Source organism: Anabrus simplex, chromosome 3 (assembly GCF_040414725.1).
Source record: "Anabrus simplex isolate iqAnaSimp1 chromosome 3, ASM4041472v1, whole genome shotgun sequence".
In the NCBI taxonomy this organism is placed as follows: Eukaryota; Metazoa; Arthropoda; class Insecta; order Orthoptera; family Tettigoniidae; genus Anabrus; species Anabrus simplex.
The window spans coordinates 362,631,983-362,652,753 of record NC_090267.1 but is presented as its reverse complement, the minus strand read 5'-3'; the positions used below and the strand labels follow the sequence as shown (position 1 = coordinate 362,652,753).

At 37.3% G+C, this 20,771-nt stretch overlaps 1 protein-coding gene across 4 annotated transcripts in view; it reads right to left on the bottom strand.

The window, feature by feature from the left end:
* LOC136867343 (myosin heavy chain, embryonic smooth muscle isoform) overlaps positions 1–20,771 on the bottom strand; it is a 543,017-nt gene that overhangs the window by 64,727 nt on the left and 457,519 nt on the right. For all 4 annotated transcript variants that reach the window (XM_067144510.2, XM_067144513.2, XM_067144511.2 and 1 more), the window contains one exon: positions 15,144–15,190. In XM_067144510.2, coding sequence (XP_067000611.2) covers positions 15,144–15,190 — 47 coding nt within the window. The remainder of the gene's footprint in view (positions 1–15,143; positions 15,191–20,771) is intronic.

The window sequence follows — 20,771 nt, the reverse complement described above, 5'->3', positions numbered from 1 at the left end:
GCGCAGACATATCAAATGCCAGCCCTTCAAGGCCATGAGCAAGGCAATAAGCATATCCATCGGGCCATATAATAAACCATGCATACGTTGCCAGCATATCGCGATTCGTACAGATCCGGCCATTACGGGCTCTGACACGGATCGAGAGTTCTTTTGTACAGTCAATTCAACGCAGACAAAAGGTACAAGAGCAAAGGTGCAGGCCTATATCATTAATAGGAATAAATACCCTCAAGGCATCACATACATCCATCCCATTCAAACGACGGTGGAAACAGTACGTAGCAAAAATATAAGACAAGAGAAACAAATATTAAACAAGGAGTACACGTACCTGGAGATATAAAACAATCGGCTAGAAAGATCATAGGGTCATTTGCATTCAATTGAACCTTTCAAAAACATTCTGATACGCCACAAAGGCTGGTTCATTCCGCATGGGATCCATGTTGATATTCATCATAAAAAACAAAAAACTCAGGCAAAGAATAGCAAAATGCTATTCTTCTGGTAGGAAGCTTGCTTGACTTTCACTGCCTACAGGCAAAGAGCTGCCACCTAATGAGTACACTGGGAAACACTTAACTCACATAGTGCGAGCTAGTTAAAAATGTGCCAGGTAAGAGTGTTCGGAAATGAACCAGAACGACACACTACCGATACAGGGCCATCACCAAATCGCACAACACATGGCTTCCTCCTGCGCTCTACTGCATCTTCGCATTCATTCATCCACCACTCATGCTTCCTTCTCTTGTAGCAAGCGGTGACGCGTTTTGATTTTTCTTTTATCTTGTCTTTCATATTCTCCCACTTGCACACAACCGTCAAGTTCTTCATGTATCCATATCTGTATTGTACAGCAGTTCTCTAACCATTCTGCGAGAATCCATGGTCTTGCTTTTCTTAGTTTTGTCTGATAACCATCTGCACTTGATCTCAGTGAGGTAGTGGTCAGACACCATCCTACTGATTTTTCCTTACTCTGGTGTTGATAATCTTTCTGTGGTTTCTGTCTCGGATTGCTACAAGGTCTATTTGTCTTTCTCTGATCCTGTTGCCTGGGCTTATCCATGTTGTCTTCTTGCTTGCTTTGGCATTGTAGTGTGTAGTCATAATTCTCATCTTGAGCCTCCTGTGCAAGTCCACTAACCGTTCTCCGTTCCTGTTAGTTTTTTTATGCGCTGGATACTCTTCTACAGGTCCTTTGAATCTCCTTTCAGCTCCTAGTTGAGCACTGAATCACCCAGCAAGATTGTGACACCTCTCTTATCCACTTCCGTCACTACTCTATCCAGTGTATTCGAGAAATACATTGTCCCTGCATTGTCTTTGTTCTTGTGGTTTGTGGATACATGTGCACTGACCAGTGTGTACATTCTATTTCCTATTTTTACCATTAGGCACGAGAGCCTTTCATTCACACCCTTCCGTTCTATAATGTTAGCCAGGTAACTTCGATCCACTACGAACGTTGTGCCAAACATACACTGTTTGTTCACCTTGACTCCCAGTCTCCCTTTTATTATCGGATATACTTCTGATTCCAATATACTCTCATCTCTGAATCCTGTTCCCTGTAATGCCAGTGTGCTGATTTCTCTCGTGGCATCTAGACATTGTTTTAATTTACCCACCTTGACCATGCCCAGTATGTTAATGGTGCCTAATTTAAAAGTCCTTTTTGGTTTTATCTTTTGTGACCAAAATGACATGGATGTTAAGGTATTGAGAAGTTCCAGCTCTCCCTTCACACACGATGCAGGGTTACCAGAAACAGATAGCCTGCTTGTGTCAACTGAGGTCTATGGGGTATCTGCCCCCTGGGGTATAGTAGTGATTAACATGTGCTCCATGGTTACTTCACAAGCCAAAATACTGAGTTGGGCTACTGCACAGCCAGCTGTAAGTCCCATTAATATTGATAGCTCCTCTCCAAATTCCATTTTGTTCACGAAGTTGTTTTCAAGTGTGACCGGAGTTGGGACAGCCGTTGTCATCGAAATCTCTTCATTGTATTTTGACAAACTCATCCAGTGCTCTAATGGAAATTAATTATTGAGTTAAGAGAATTATTGTGTTAACAATTCTTATTGCATAAAATACCTCCAAGCAAATGGACATGGAACTTATGGATTGGAAAGATTTAAAAATTATGTGTATTAGATATTTCTGTTGGAAGAATTAGGTTCTTGAAAATATGAACATTATGGACAGTGCAAGTATTTGGTTAAAAAAATTATGAACCTTAATCAAAAATAACTATGTGGAAAATGGTTTTTGGATAGTACAAATTGTTATTGTTAATCTATGAAAATTTTGGTATTATGTAGCTATGAATTTAATTTTTAGGCAGGGTATACCTACACGTGCTGTATTTTTGCTGATGAAACTAGTGCGTCGTAATAGAAAAATCTTGAACATTAGCTGCGGAAATGAGGTGAATTTTAATTGATAGGAATAAAAACCATTTTAACTGGTGAATGTGAATGTCAGGAGTAGTTTGATTACCTGATTGGCTATCCGCGAGTTTCACCATTTCCGGCCCCTCGCTCATCTGCAGGAGAGAAGCTATCTACCGTGTCTTTGATTTCCGACCGGCCTAGAGGGCGGACTAGCTCCAGCCATCCGCCCCGGGATACCTACTTTGGGGCAAGCGCTATTCGTCGCATTTCGGTCTTTAACTTGTTTTAATGTAATTTTTCATTGTAATGTAAAATTTAATTTGTGTATTGGAGTTTATCCTAGACATCCGCATTTGCCAATATGTTCGTCGAAATGACTTAGCTTTACACCTAGTCATTAGAATTTTTTATTTTGGAGGCAATTCCCTTTTTGCCTTTGGTTTTTGAATTTTGTAATTAACACAAATTTAGATTTCCCTTAGGGTTACCTCCTGTAACTCTGTATCAGATTCTGTGTTAAGATTTTAAATCTGCTACTGTTTTAAGAGTTTGATTATTTTCATATTTTTTAAATTTAGTTTAAAGATTATTAGTATGTGCCTCGTGTCTTCTGGCACTATCCATTTACTTAATTTGCATCTACTATGCTACTTATTTATTTGGTTCATTAATTGTCGTTTTGGTCTACCTGTAATTTAAGTTTTACGCAACCTTGGGCATGTGTTTAAATTCCTCACTAATTTTTAAGTTTCATTTTTATCATATTTTTATTATTTGTTGGTGTTAGCTGTAAGAATGACATTTTGATAGAGCGTGGGCTGTGAATGAAGGATTGGTGCACGGTAATTGACCCCCGAGCCAATCTTAAATTCTGATCTTGTAAAAGTTTTCTCATTAACTTTCATGTTGTTCAAGCCATTTTGGTCATGTGGCTGTAACTTCGAAAAATGTAATTTAATTGATGTCATTTTTCTTTTTAAAGGAAATAATTCATGTGTGTGAATTCCTAATCTCTGTGTTTTTTCATGATGTTTGCTCGAGTTCAATGCATCATCCTGAGGGAACTGCCTATTATCTCCATATTAGGCATCTGAATGTGTTTGGCATTCTGTCCATGATGTGGAATCGGTGTTTTGCTGTTTTTAACCTGTAATTGCCTGAACTGTTAGAGGAAATGGTAAATAACTGTCTCTAACATTTTCTTTCAGTTTTATTGTCAATTATCATTAAGTTTTGTTTGTGGTAAGCCTTCTGCTAACCACATTTTTTTTCAAGCAATATCATCACATTGCATATGCCACGGTCTGAAAGTCTTTTGTGATAAATTTAAACATGTATTATTATGTAATTTAAGGTTCCCTCGATCAGTGTGTTTCGATCATAACATCTGTATGATTACCCGTTGCTTTAGGCTATGTCATTGAACCGGGTTATGTCATGTATATTCTCGTGTGATTTCCTGCTTACCTTTCGAACAGCTGATGTACGTATCTGTTGAAGACAGCTGACCGCTGGATCTACTTCGAGTCTGCGGAAGCCATTCCATCTTTAAAACTGACTTGTGTCGTAGTCTTCCCGTTCTTCTTCCAGATGACGTAAATTGTAATGTTGAATGTCATATCGGTCATCGTGTACATGTTGATACATTTTAGCATGGAGTCTCATTGGATTTTCTCAAACATCTGTTTTGGTAAATTTTCAGCAACAACTTTGTAGGTTAACTACATAATTTTGCGTAGATTTTTTCCCCGAGTGTTTTCCTGTGTCGCAAATGTGATGTTTTGGCAAATTATTTTCAAATTTTGTTTCTTGTTGCAAGCTGCGTTTTATTTGGCATTATGCTTTGTGTGCGATTACTTAAAATTTTCTGTAATGTCATGTTTTGGCTCAGGTCTAAATTTCTGGTCATGTGCTGTATTGTGTTTCGATTTTATATTGTACCTTGGTTCATTTCAGAGTAAGTATGGAATTGCTTGGGGCGTTCCTGGTCAGTTGCTAAATTGTCAAGTCAGATAGGAGATTACTGGGTCTCTATCTGTTTGAAAATGTTCCTAGATCATCTGTCGAGCTTTTCGATAGTGCAATTTTCTGTTTCGTCACTTATTCTTATTATCCCGTGTATTCCTATATTTGCTAGGGAGGGTTCTATGAGGGTGACGTGTTCACCATATTTTTAGACCAGGTAATGCCGAGACCGTTATGGCAAAATTTGACGGATTATGGATGTGCACCTGTGCTCACGACATATATTTGAAGTCTGGCGTTCATCAAATATGAGATGCTTTGGCAATCTTTTTTCCTAGGTACTAGATGGCTAGATGTAGGATATTATCCGTTAACTATTTGAACTATGTGCTAGGAGGATTTTCTTCAAATGTTTGGTTTCCATATCATTAGCCTGAGCTGTTAATTTCAGTTAAATCTGTTTTGTTGCATCGCAGATCATTAAGAATTGTTTATCAGTTATTCTAAATTCATCATAAAATTTTGCGGTAAATTTGCAGGTGTTGCGGATCAGTAAAGATCCTTAATTAACAATCCTAAATTACTTTATCCGTATTTTAATTTTCACGGTGTTTATTTTCTGTCAGTTTTGGAATTACTATGTCTTCTAAATTAATTTACTCAGTTTGCTCGATTATAGGGTCTCGTGGGCTGAGTAAGATTGCCAAATTTGGTATCGAGCCTTGTCATATCTGTCCATCCATATTTGTAAATATTGTAAATATGGTGATATCACGTTTATGTCTTGGGTACCTTGGTAAGGCAAATGGATTGAAACTTAGGACATAAAGTGTTGAGGGTATGTTGGCCTCTTGGGTGTACGATACTGGTCCTAAGGTAGTCTCCTTGTCGTGTGATGAAATCAAGGAGTATTGAAGGTTGAGTTTTACCTTTCCCATCTGTTGGTACTTTCTGGTTTGGGGTCATTGCACTGGTGTGTTTGTGTCCTTGTACTGTTGTGTGTTGGGAGGATAGATATAGTAAGCATGGTACGTGTCATGCAGTGATCTGATATTTTCTGGTATGAAGGTGTTGTTTATGCCTTTTTACTTTTTGTATCAGTCAGATTTTGGTATGTGCATTTCTTTAACTATCTTTTTTTTTTTTCCGTTGGGATACGTTTCTTGACTTAGTTTAATGTGATCTTCAATTCTGCAATCAGCCTTAAATTGCATTTTTTGTTTGTTTGGTATGATAACACGTGCTACGTAATGTGATCCTTACCAGCACAAAATTTTAAAGTAATGTGTATGATGGTATGATGAAGTGGAAAGCGACTTACTAACCTCAATTTTGTGACTTGCTCTTCGAAGGGTCATGTGAGCAACGTTGCTAGCTAATGTAATAAAATGTAATTATCCCCCTGGTTTGGACTTGCTTGAACATTCAAAATTTAACTCCCCATTTGTTGGTTGTTTTTGTTTTCCTCTGGAAATTGAGAATGCACATAGGTTGGTAAGGTAAAGTTAAATTTTAATGAGGATATGGGTAGTACATTAATTTGCCCTGAATGGTAAAATTGTATGTGTGCAACATTCCAGTTTGTAATGAAGGTCTACTGTCGGATTTCTATTATGGGCACTTGAGTATAGGTTTTAATTACAAACGAACCCATATACCTATTGCAAAGTGAGTTATACCAATATTTTCCTTGTTTAATTCTGCACTAGGGTATGTAAGACATATTGTTTTCGAAGTTCATTGAACATTTTTCATCTGGGGTTGTAGTATATATTGTTTGGGTTTTTGGCTTCTTCTCTGGAAAGTGCTCATTTAGGAATATATGCAGAGAAAACTACTTTTCTGACGGTAATAAAATTTTTATATGTTTTTGGTCAGTATTTCAGTATTTCTTGACTCAGGAATCAATACAATTAGCCAGATCTCAATGGTTTTTTAAAATGGTTTTAAAAGGATGTTCAACAGATGAGTTTTGTCAATAAATTTAGAGGACAATGTTAACAGTAGGCTTTTAGACAACTGTGTTTTAACTTAAAAACATAATTTTTATTGTTATATGATTTGTAGTATATTACAAGATTTGCCACTCATGTTTACAAAAGCATATTTTAGCTCAATAGAATATGTTCACGATCTTATTAAACCTTGGGTAAATGTTAATTAGCTGATAATGCTCACAAAAAAAAGGAGCGAAACATGTACCGTGTTGACAATTTAATAAAGATATAAATCCTCATTAGCCTAAAGCAACGGGTATTTTTTTTTGATTCGTTGTGCCCAGCTGTGGAGCGCGTTCGAACTTATTTTGCACAATGTTTCTTCTTCTTTTCTTCCCAATATCTCTTCATTTTTTCACTGTGTTCCTTTCTGCGTGTTTCTGTCCAGCCTGTATTTTTTCTTGTTGGTTTATTATTATTATTATTATTATTATTCTAATAATAAGAATTTGTATCACAAGTAGATCTTCAATACGAAAAAAAAAAAAAAAAGAAATTTATAACCAGCAAGAGAATAGGAGCTGTTTCAAAATAAAACGATGGAATTACATCATCCAGGTCAAGAGAGAAGCAGTGTATGAGAACGAGGCATCCGAAAAATCCACTTCGATTTTACTATGGGCATAATACGAAGAAATATACATGATTTTTATATGAATAAGGTATTTCCCACAATTAAAAGCCTGTGCATGAAACTTTTAGAAAATATGGCAGATTTTCCTGATATGTCTATTTCTACGCTTTTGAAAGTAGTTAAAAACTTGGGATTCAGATTCAAAAAACTCAACAGAAAACCAGTGCTAATGGAATCTGTGACAGTTGCTGCATCCCAAAACACCTACCTTAGACAAATTAGAGACTTAAGAGCACAGGACTGCAAGATCTCCTTTATGGTCGAGATCTGGTGTGGACAGAGCCATACTATGAAATACTGGTGGCAAGAAAAGATGGTTGATACTTTAGAAAATAACTTTGACAACTATAATGTGTACATAGGGAATATTCAGCAAATTTATGGAAGCGCAGAGGGTTCAAAACAATGTCTGAAGCTGGGAAACACATAATTATTTTACACATTGGAAGCGAAGAAGGATTTCTTGACGGTGCAGAACTTTGTTTTATTGGCAAGAGAGATGAAATGAGAAACTCAACTCATTATGAAGAATGGTTCACAAAAGTCCTGAGTTTATTGCCTCAAAGATCGGCTGTCGTTATAGATCAACCTCCACATCATACGATGATCAATCCTTCAACTAAAAACCCGAACATGTCATGGCTGAAACCTGAAATTATATCTTTGTTAACATCAAAGAATATTTCACTACCACCTGAAGTTGACGATTATAACAAATTAACCAAACCAGACCTGATTGTTCTTGCCAGGACTTATTTTCAAACACTGGTAAAGAAGATGGAATGACTAAACGACTTCGAGCAAATAGATGTACAGCTTGTTTGGTTACCAGTGACCCATTGCGAGCTTAATCCAACTGCGCTCATTTGGGCTTATGTAAAAGGGAAAATGGCAAAAAACAAATATGGCTAACACATTAGAAAATGGTAGAGGTATAGACGCAATTAACGCTTTATGCCGAGAAGCCTTACGTAGCGTGACACCTGAACTCTGAAAACAATGTATTAAACACGCTAGGAAAACTGAATAACATTACTGGGAGAAAGATGGACTGTCTCAAAATGTCCCTTATTTCAATCCAATCATAATCAACATTAATGACAGCAGCACCGATTCATCGGAACACTGATTTTTCAGATGAGGAAAATTGACAGAATTAAATATTGTATCCTAAATAAATGTAAATAATAATGTAAATAACCCTTGTAAAAATTGTACAGTGCAATATTTCTAAATTAGGAAGCCAACCATTTTTAAACCTGCCATTGAAGGTCCAAAGCCCTTATCAGAAAAGGTGATGGTAAGTGGAATTTATAAGAGGAAATAAAATTAAAGGTTGAAAGTAGACGAAAAGCTGTGTTCGTTGTGCGCGTGATTATTACTGAATGTGGCAACACTGCGCCCGATATCACCACCAGGTCTGCTGTTAATCACACAGTCCTGCATGCAGAAAAACCTCTTTTCAATGTTACTCTTCATAAATTCAGTACCACACTATATGGTTACAGTGGTTGTAGTTTCTGATAACTAGGGAGCGGATTTTTATGTGCTAAAAATGTGAAATATTTATTGTTTATGTGCTGAAAAACTTTAAAATATGTGATAAATTAAATTTATTTTCCTTCAAATATCACATAACTACTCGCGCTCAAGAAGTAAATGAATCGGTCTTTTTTAAAAGGGCATAAGTAAGGTTTTTTTTAGCATTTTCATGTTTGTAACACTTTGGATAGTAAAGAGGTAGGGAAATCATTCGGGTTTACGTCTGTAATGCTCCTGGTTGATTGGTAACGGAAAAATGAAATACGTAATTGTTTTTAAACGGGTGGATGTCGCTGACGTACGCTGTTTTAAAAACAGACAGTTGACATGGAAACAGATGAAGAGCGCCAGACCGGGCGAAAAACAACCCCGTTTGTTGCCTTCTTCTTCTTCTCCTTCTTCTGACGCCGTCTCCTTTCGAAGGTTGGCGATCCAATTGATTACGATTACACGCGAAACGGCAGCACGGAAGATTTCTATCGACGTATGTCCATACCACCGCCGCAAGTCTTTCAGCCAGGAATTTCTCCGTCTTCCCACAGATCTTTCCCCATCAATCTTCCCTTGAATGATCAGTCGGAGAAGTTCATATCGTTCACCTCTCATGATGTGCCTGAGGTAGCTGAGCTTACGCTCCTTGATGGTTATGAGAAGCTCTTCCTTCTTGTTCAAGATGTTGAGGACTTCTTCATTTGTCTTCTTTTCCACCTACGATATTCGGAGTATTCTTCTGTGCAAGTACATTTCAAAAGATTCAATCTGCTTCTCCAATGAAGGGCTAAGCGTCCACCCTACGAAACCATATAGAAGGACAGGAAAGACATAATGTAGCATTCGAATTCTGAGCTGGAGGTTGAATTCTTGGCTGGTGAATAAGGTCCTCATGGTATTGAAAATATTTCTTGCTTGTCCAATTCTGGATAAGATTTCACATTTTCAATCACAATGCTGGTTCACTAGAGTTCCAAGATATTTGATGGAAGATACTTGTTGGGCGATGTTGTTATTGATGTAGAGGGAGGCCTGTTTTGGTGTTTTCGAGAATACAATCAGCTTGGTCTTGTTAATATTCAAGGATAAACCGTAGGTTTCACTGGTCCTCACAATGTTGTTTATAATGATTTGAAGATCACTAGGGTTGCTGGCTAAAACAATCGTGTCATCAGCAAATCGGATGTTATTAATGACATACCCATTGATCTTGATACCTAGATTAACATCTTCCATAGCCTCTCTGAACACAGTTTCATAGTAGATGTTGAAAAGGAGTGGGGACAAGACACACCCCTGCCGGACACCTCCTCGTATAGCTATGTCCTCAATTGTAGTTCCTTCTATTTTTACCTCTGCCGTTTGATTCCAGTAAAAATGGATAATGATATGAAGATCACCAACATCTACACCAGTAGATCTTAAAATCTCAACAAGTTTTGCATGAGATACACAATCGAAAGCTTTTCAGTAGTCGATGGAGCAAGCGTGCACATCTACATTCATATCTAGGCATCTCTGGGTCAAAACATTCAAGGAAAAAAGAGCCTCGTGAGTACCCAGTACATTCCTAAAGCCAACCTGAGTATGTCCAACTTGGCGTTCGCATTTGAGGTATATTCGAGTGTGGATGATACGGAGAAATACCTTTAGCACATGGGACATTAGGCTTATCATACGATAATCATCGCAATGTGATGCACTAGCCTTTTCAGCTAAGGTGACAGAAGTAGATCTTAGCCAGTCAAATGGTATTCTACCAGATTTATATATTGCATTGAATAATGTAGTTAGCAGCTCTAGTCCCCTGCCATGGCCTTCACCAATGAGTTTGAGAGTTTCTGGATGAATCTTGTCCGGACCTACAGCTTTTCCATTCTTCTGGACTTTGATTGCATACAGTACTTCCTCTTGGGTTATATTTGGACTTGATTCGCTGCCTTTGCCAATAAAAGGTGGTTTGTCCGGTCTTACACCGCTAAATAGGTTTTCAACATATTCTTTCCAACACTTCAACTTGTCTTCGACTCCTACCAAAATGGTGCCATTGGCATCCCTCAGTATAGCTTTACATGGCCTGTGATATTTCCCTGCAAGTTCCTTGGTCTTCTTGTGGAGATTAAACAAGTCATGTTTCTCTTGGAGAGTTTCTATTTCTCTGCATCTCTCCATGAGCCATAGTTCTTTTGCTTCCCTACACTTCCTCCTTACTTGTGGAATGAAATCTACTAATATATTATTGTGCAATTTAAAGACTTAATTACCTGTAAAATGTCAGATGACAGCAGTGTAGAAGATGATGTTGAAGATGAAACTAGAAAGAGGAAGAGATCCTTCCAGGTACAAAAGTAACAAAATAAAAGCAACTCGTCTGAAGGGAGTAGCCTATGTTAATCACAAAGGCAAGTCAATTGAGGCTAAAAAACCTGAATTCTCTTGCAGGTAAGCATGGCTTAAGTACGTTTTATAGCATGTACCATCTATGTCAGTCCCATTATATAGAAAAGCATTACCATATCACGAATAATAGAAATAAACTAGCTGATACACCTGTGCTTCGCTACAGAATTCTAGGTTAGGTAGTGTACATGTTGTGAGCAAGATTGTACTAAATTGCGTAGCTCTTGACATTACCCCAGAAACGAACGGGGAAGTCATCATACGTCTTTTCTCATGTGAAGACTGGGTTAGGGAATTTTCATAGTAATGGTAGGCCCTCTTGTCTACCATCGGTCACAATCAAGTTGGGGGGTTTTCATTATTACGGCAGACACTCACTCTCCACCTGCCTTTGTTCATCCTCAGAAAGACTATCTTAGTGGTTTTCCCAACTGAAATCATCATAGGTCATTACAACTACGTCAGTAGGTGGTGTTTTAAATTAATGTATTTAATAATTTGTTGACTGAATTTATCGATACGGTCATGAAGTGGACAGCTTGCAGTCAGTAGGTATGTCGTGATTAAAAGCAATGCCATCATATAAAATACTCGATCAAATGTAAAACCAAACATTTTCTCACTTTTAACAAATAGTACTATGCTGCCAATCTAACGGTCTAAAGTTCCAGAGCTGGAATGACCAGGCAACAGACTGCCGTGAACATTCTACTACTACTACTACTACTACTACTACTACTACTACTACTACTAAATATTTTCATTCCTCCCTGCCATTGTTTCATTAATTGTGCACACTGGTCATTCCAATCAGCACCTCAGAGCATCGATCAAACAGCTGGAATAGGCTATTGTGATGAACCAGTGTGTTAGGTATCTAGCAGTATCAGAAAATGTATAAACCAGAGTAATGGCATGTAAAGAATATTCTATTGTGTATATACACAAGTGGAACAACTTATGACAAAGTGTTTACTTCTTTTAGCATGTCAAACATGGCTACAAAGCCTCCCTAAAAATGAACCAGACTGTTCAACAGATAAAAACACGATAATTCAAAAACTGATAATTATATTTTACCACAAATATATAATATAAAAACTGAATTTTCTTTTAACAGGTCATTTGTTTTAATTATAAGTACTAAGGCGTACACCTTATAAAAAACGACCACTATTATATTAATGACATCAGCTTATATATGTAAATATTATTTTAGTTTTATCACGCATATTTCCTAAATTACTACTGTGATATGAGTCATGATCAATGTATTTTATTGTCTTTGTATAATTTGTCCTAGGCTGATGATGACATATAGTTTTGTCGAAACCAGTACCAAAAGTTCATAAATGTGATGATTTAACAGAAATGTAAAACTTTTCACGTTATATATAGCATTGAAAAGGTGGATCTTATCTTTTTCTTTCTTTATTGTGAATCTTGATTCAATACGGAACCCGAAGAATGAAATTCTTAACGTTAAATGGTGTTTCATTTGTTAGAATATTTCATATGAAAGCATTGCTATTAATCGCGCCATTCCTATTGACGTCATTGTAATGTATGTTCATTTCAGTTGGGAAAACCACTAAGACACTCTTTCTGAGGATGTAAAAAGGCAGGTGGAGAGTGAGTGTCTACCATTATAATGAAAACTCTCCAACCTGACTGTGACGGATGGTATGAAAGCGGGTCTACCATTACAATGAAAATTCCCTAACTCAGTCTTCATATGAGAAAAGATGTTTGGTGACTTCCCCGTCACGTTTCTAGGGTAACGTTAAGTGCTATGCAATTTAATACAATCTTGCTCACAACGAGTACATTACAATTCTGTAGTGAAGCACGGGTCCATCAGCTAGTATGATGTATAAATCCGATGTAATGTGCAACACAGGCTAAGATTTTAGAACAACACACCTTTGTCACTTCAGTTTAACAGAATGTTCTATTCATTTGTACATAGGTTATTGGAGACTCGAGAAGATATGAGAAAGCATGTTGTGTCATACTTTTCTGGAAGCCTGGCCAGGCGAGGTATATAAAACGGCAGTCTTGGGTTACCGAGTTGTTAGCGAGAGGTGTTAGACAAGTTAAGTATGTGAACTCATGTTGTGGTTTTGCCGTTGAAATGGTTACGTTGTGTTGGAACTAATGTTCCGTAGTTGGTTGACATAAGTCGATTAAGTTCAAGATGGGGTCCATTTGATGTGCAACTAATAAGGGGTATATAATTTGTAAATAAAACAGTGTACACTAATTGACAGCATCTTGTGTGTGCATCCTTGTGAATACGATAATTACATGCATTTCATGAAAAACATCACGTTGAGAGATTATGCTTAGATATCGGATACCAGTGTAATTAATTGCACCATGACAGGCAGCTGTCCTTGAAGTAAAAATAGGTATCTGGTACCAGTGTGAAAAAATCTGTAAGAATCTACGCTTCCAATTCAGTCCCTCAATACTGGTTTCTTAATTTTATCACTCAACCTACCTTCGCGCACCTATTTATAAAGAAGGGTCACAATGCAAGAGTTTAACAAACTATGCCATTCTGATCAAGCTCAAGTACAGATCAAAAACGAATGGAATGTTTCGTAGAATGAATTTCACTCTGATGATAGCAACTTCTCAATTTCTTTGATTATAAAAATGTATCTGAAGAGAGGCAAATACAAGAATGGTAGGATTGGCAAGAGAACTGTTTCCATTGGACCAGACTGAGTTCAATGAAACTTTGGTAAATGATCAATTAACATACCCTAAAATTATTACTCAATTTGCCATACAATTAAAAAAATTGATAGTGTTAAAAATTAATTGCTAGAGAAATAGCTGGGCAGCATGGAGCAGTTAGCTGATTATAATGTAGAATGACCTTGAGTATACACTCTAGAAATATGTATTTGATACATAATTTTCATTTAAAATGGCATTTTTTTAAAGAGTGCAAATATTATTTTATGGTAAAATGACCATTAATTTATGATGCCTTCATCAATCATCCTAAGTTCAATTACAATCAGTCTGGTACACCCTAAACAGCTCCCTTGTGAAATGACATGCTCAACATATAGTTCTTTCAAACTTCATCATAGAAACTAAAAGTAGATATTCTAACACACAATATTATTATTATTATTATTATTATTATTATTATTATTATTATTATTATTATTATTATTATTATTATATTTGCCTTTATTTGTAGTGGCAAAGTTAGGACTCCTGGTCTTCTCTTATACTTAATCACACGTCATTAACAGTGTACATCTGAGAATAATAAAGCCGGTCCTGTGGTGTAGGGATAGCGTACCTGCCTCTTACCAGGAGGCCCCGGGTTCGATTCCCGGTCAGGTCAGGAATTTTTACCTGGACCTGAGGACTGGTTCAAGCTCCACTCAGCCTACATGATTAGAATTGAGGGGCTATCTGACGGTGAGACAGCGGCCCCGATCTAGAAAGCAAAGAATAACGGCTGAGAGGATTCGTCGTGCTGACCACACGACACTTTGTGATCTGCAGGCTTTCGGGCTGAGCAGCAGTCGCTTGGTAGGCCAAGGCCCTTCAAGGGCTGTAGTGCCATGGTGGTGGGGGGGTTATCTGAGAATAATATTCAGAATCTTATCTTAAAACTACCATTACAAACTAGAAACAAAATATGAAACAAAATAACATAAGCACTATCAATAATGCAACTGAATGTAAGAAAATATTGAATGGACAAGAACAGTAGTCTGAGAAAAAACCATAATCATGGAGGAATCGAATGAGAAATTGTGAATCTTTATCATAGCCCTGTGGTCTGATAAAAACAGCATTAAAAAATAAAGAAAACATGCTAATTCATCATACCAAACATACGAACACTCATTTCATGTTTTTTCTGGGGGGGATACAGACATCATCCTGTTCACTAGCCCTATGCACTTGTGTGCTGAAACCTGTCTGATAACTCTGATTATGGTATTGTAGCAAAAGACAAAAATTATCAGTATACTCAGTTCCAATTGTAAATGGGAGAAAAGAATAACAAAACTTGAGTATGATGACAATAAAAGTAAATTTAAGAATCTCACAAAAATTAGTATTGAAAATTGAGATTCCATTATTTGACTTTTCTATGATTGCACTAGATTTGCTCCAGCAAGAAAATGCTGGAGATCTGTGCTGAATTCTCAAATAGTATATTGTACTTACTTTCCCAAGAGCAGGGGCAGTCTTCTTTCTTTGACTACGAGTATTTCCTGAAAAAGAAAGTAGGGATATACTTGTAAGTTATTTATCTTTCCATGTTTCAGTACATTAAACTACCATTTATGCAAATATAAAAAAGAGAGATTTCTGAACATCACATTCTACTTTAACATGCGAGGTACTTAAAATGAGTAACTTATTATTCACTCCCAGGAATAAAATACTATTTCAAATCTTGTACATCTTTCTGTTCGTAACACTCTCAAAATAGAAAATCAAAAATGTAGAAAGGTAAGAGTGTCTAACCAAGGTGAGGAAAGAACAGATACTTGCATTATACAGCAGCATGACTCAGTACATATACATCGCGACGTTAAGTTTTCAGCAGTGTAAAACACTTGCTTCTTGTTTTAAGGGGCCTAACATCGAAGGTGAAGTGTCTAAAAAAATGGGAAATTATAATGTCATTGAGCCTTACTTATAAAATTTCTATACATGTTTAGACAAACTGAACAGGCCTGTTAACCCGCGAGTGGTCGCGTGTGAGACTTTCTCTTGCATTAAAATAAATGACATTTTTCACAGTTTTGTGGGGCGTAAGGCTGAAATTTATTACTGAAACGAAACGCAAGTTCTACCTTATATATTTTAAATAAAAATGAAATGATTAGCTGTGAGAAAGAGAGAGATGGCGTATGGCTTTTAGCACCGGGAGTCTCCGAGAACAAGTTCGGCTCGCCAGATGCAGGTAATTTGATTTGACGCCCACAGGCGACCTGCACATCAAGATAAGGATGAAATGATGATGAAGACGACACATACAATTAAGGTTAAAATTCCCACCCCGCCGGGAATCGAACCAGGGACTCCTGTGACCAAAGGCCAGGACGCTAACCATTTAGACATGGAGCCGGACATGATTAGCTTTTTATTAAACACACAAATTACTACTTAAAATAACATATGCAATGTACATAAAAATAACTTCCGTCCTGAAGTTGTAAAAAATAAAATCTCACACGTGCATTATATCTAGTAATATTTACGTACAAAGCAAGGTTTCTGAACACAATAACATTTTTAAAAACACAAAGTGCTCATAATACAAATACTAACGCATACAACAGGAGTAAGTTTCCCACTCCACTTCAAAATAACACCAACGTCATTAGTCGCGCGATGAGAGAAACTGTCAGGCAGCGTGCACGGACACATAGGAACATTTGTTCTGACTAGGGGAGGGGGTGCTTACCCTTCAAATGTGAATCGCTCTACTCACGACAGTTATGAACTCAGAAGAGGGAAAAGTCACCTCCCTTTCATCACTGTGAAGTAATGTCACAGTAAAAAATAATGTGAGAGAAAATCTCATATAGCGAACACTCGCGGGTTAATATGATGGAGATAAAGTTCTTTAACTTCTTATAGTATATTTTTATGAACCCTGTTTCTTGTTAAACTCAATAAGCTTGTGTGGCAATGTGCCCCTTCCCGCAATAATCTGCTGTTATGCACCATAATTACTGCAAGTGGGTATTATCTCATATGACATGAATATCTTTCTCACATTCAGCATGACTGTATAGAGCTCGTTAGTTGAATTTGTGATTGTGGTGTTTTTTCTTCAATTAAGCAGTTCAAAAGGGGTGAAGTTTCTTCCACAGTGTGATAATGAATGAAGGAAAACATACGGTGAGAGGTGAGTTATCTTCAGAAGTAGTCCAGTAACAGGGGAAGGAGAAAGAAAAGGTTTCAAGGGGAATGGGTTAGTGATGAAAAGTTTAAGGGGTGGTTGAAGTGAGTGCCCAGAGCTAGAAGTGTTTAGATGTTTAAATGTATAGCATGTAAGGTTGAATTATCATGTAGCAAAAGTGAACTGCAGAAACATAGACAGGGTTGAAAACGTAGTAAACTAGTCATTGAACAAACTAATGAAAAGTGTTCTGAAAAAGTTAAGGAAGCTGAAATTAAACTATCCACATTCTTTGCTGAACACAAAAATGCATTTCAAGTTATTGACCATCTTGTTCTCCTAAATAAAGATGTTTTTATTAGTCTGCCGTATTGCTATATTTTATTAACTTGTGAAATCCTTACATCAAATGTTCCACCTTCACAATACCATAAATCATCTTTATTAATAAGACTACATTAAAATATATTAATGATACAGGTTTCGTTCAGCTTTCGAGACATCTTCAGTCACCAACAAAAACCATTAAAAATATGGTAAGGACATGATAAAACCATCATATAAAGAGTGTATGCATCTTATAGTGCGGCATGTTGGCGTCTTGTCTTGAGTCTTTTTTTTTTTTTTTGCTAGGGGCTTTACGTCGCACCGACACAGATAGGTCTTATGGCGACGATGGGATGGGAAAGGCCTAGGAGTTGGAAGGAAGCGGCCGTGGCCTTAATTAAGGTACAGCCCCAGCATTTGCCTGGTGTGAAAATGGGAAACCACGGAAAACCATCTTCAGGGCTGCCGATAGTGGGATTCGAACCTACTATCTCCCGGATGCAAGCTCACAGCCACGCGCCTCTACGCGCACGGCCAACTCGCCCGGTGTCTTGAGTCTTAAAACTGAACGAGCATGAATATGATTTGAATCATAACGTTCATGGATTGCACAGATTTAATGTAACATGAGTGGCTTTGTAAAATTATTTAATCATGCAGATAACCCAACATTGTAAAAATATCTGAAACATCCGCGAGGCATGTAAAGAAGGAAATTGATTTTCGTGAGGAATTAGTCCCTCAGAGGAAGAACAGGTGTGGCAGAAAACCAATATTTTCATCAAGGTCTGAGCGCACCTTATACATGACATGTCATGAGAACCGGTTTACTTTTACAAAAGGAATTAAGATGAAACTGGAACACAGTGGTGTTGCGCCTGAATGAACTGTAAGGAGAAAAATTTTTACAGACTAACTTCAAGGCTTGCAGGCCTGCCCAGAAGCCAAAATTAACTGTTGCTATGATGTCAAAATGTCTAGCATGGGCAAAGGAGTACAAGCATCAAGATTTGGACTTCAGGAAATCTGAAATTATTAAAGTGTACAGTCTCTGCCTACATACAGTAATGATAAAAAAATGTATTTTCTGAGTTCAATGCCATTCCTAAAACAAATCTTAATGGATTTTTAATTTTATTTTAGGTTTGCTTTAGTGATGAGTCTACATTGAAAATTTTGACAAATCTCAGTTTGTAAGAATGTGTCCTGGTGAAAAGCACCACCCTGACTGTATTGTGTAGACTGTGAAACATCCCACCAAAGTCATGGTTTAGTCCGTCATCAGTGGGAAAGGCACTGGACGTCTGTACGTGGTTGAGGGAACAATGCGTCAAGACCAGTCAGTACAAGGAGGTGTTAAGGAGGAGGCTCCTACCGCCAATAGAAGTCTGGTTCCATAATGGAGAACCATTTGTGTTTATGCAAGATGAAGCTCCATGCCACACGGCACGAGCAGTAAAAACCTTTTTGTAGCAAGAAAGAGGCAGACACCACAAGCTTGTGTTAACAGTTTGCCAAGCCAAATTGCAGCACTGATAACAGTAAAAGGTATCGAGATGTTTGACTTAGTTCTGCTTATTGAAGCATTTAAAAAACTGTGTGGTTTATCAATTATTAAGAATCTGTAATGTTTGATGATATTAAATCCCTTCATTCAGACAGATCAAAATAATATCTTAGTAGCTTTTTATATCCCCTGAACTCATACTGTGTTAAAAATTCAAAGTGAATGTAATAATTTGACCAGGGACTGTATATTATAATCAACAATGTAATGTAGTTTGGAATATCAAGAAAAGCCAGAAGAGTACTCAGTGTAAACTTCCTATTGCACCAGTTTATGGTCACTTCCAGAATGTGCTTTAACACTAGAACAATCTGACTCCCTTATTGGATATGACACCAGTCTCTAAAGATGAAGATAGAGCAATAGAAGAGAATATATCAGTATTGATCTAGTCAAATTAAAGCGGGCATGTCACCAGGTCCTGATCAGGTCACTGTCAGAGGATTGAAAGAAATTTACACTATTAAACTCCTGTCTCTATTGGCCAATGCTACACTGAAGTTTACAATATGGTCTGCAATATTAAAAGTGGCTCTGTGTCTCTTTCTGTACACAGCTATGGTGTCTTAAAGAAAAAGTTAAACAATTCAGGAAGAGGAAGTTATGGAATGAAAAAAAAAAAAAAGCTCAGTCTGCATGTGCGTGCAGATAAATTTCATGTAGGAAAGACACAGATTCAAAACTCCACAAAAAGACCCCATATTAAAACAGTGATAACGATAAGAAAGAAAAACAGATTTCCTAAAACTCAAGGACTTGTTATTGGTGAAGTTCTATGTGAATGGTTTTCAGCTACATGGAGCAAAAAAATTCCCATCTCCAGTCCTATTATTCAAGAAAAGGCTAAGGAAGTAGCAAAAGAACTTGAGTAAAATTTCAAAGCTTCGAATGGTTGGCTGGGAAAATTTTGAGTTAGGCACAACATTAGCTCACTTCTGTGTGTGGGTAATCTGCTGATGTCACTGGCCTGCAAACTGAACAGTGTAAAGAGAAAGCTCCCTTCATTTTTGCAACAATACCTTTATAATGTATATGAAACTGGGCTGTTTATCCGTGCTCTTTCTGACAATACTTTAAGATTTTGAGGAGGAAAATGTAGCGGAAAATGTCTAACGAGCATCCAACTGTGCTACTCTGCTCAAATATGGTAGGTGAAAGATCAAAACCCCTCGCTATTGGAAAGGTATCATACCCTTGTTGTTTTTAAAGGAATGGATGCAAGGAAGTTACCAGTAGAATGGAGAAATAATAGAAATTATGAACGACTGGCTTGTTTCTTTCAATAAGAAAATGAAGAACCTAAACAAGAAAGTGTTACGTTTTCATAGACCATGCCAACTCTCACCATGAATTAAACTTGACAGATGTCCAGTAATCGTTATTTTCCCCGATAAATATTTCTGGCTGTCAACCTCTTGGGTCACAACATCATTCCAAGTCTTCAAAGGCCAATACAGACAGCTAAAATTGAGATGTCTCTTAGTAAACCCTGACACAATCTTCTGCCTATGATCTCACCAAATCTGTCACCGTACTGGATGCAGTGGGATGTATTGACTTGGCTTGGAGCGCTGTTACAAGGAACATGATTCAGAATTCATACCTGCCAACTTTACAAAATCAAAAATCAGGAGATTTTTATTTGAAAATCAGGAGAAATCAGGAGATACAATTGGTCATAACTGTTTATTCTACATGTCTTGCGGAATACAGTACTATGATATATTTATAACACTTATTGTCTCAAAGCCCGACTGTTGCTATACGAGGCTATAAGGCTAAAAATTACACATCTCTATTCCCTCACAGGAAGTATATGAGTGAGATGATCAGTCTCCGATAAGCCTACCGAAAATAGTATGAACTCAGGGCTCCACATGTGTGAATCAGTCATGCACTAAGATGCCATTACTTAGCATCAAGCGCCCGCGTGATTATGCGAAGAGTAATGCTATTTGGATCAAATAACTAGCTGATGTACCCTCCTTCACTATGGAATTCTCAGAAAGACTGTCCTTATAGTTTTCCCAGCTGAAGTCAACAT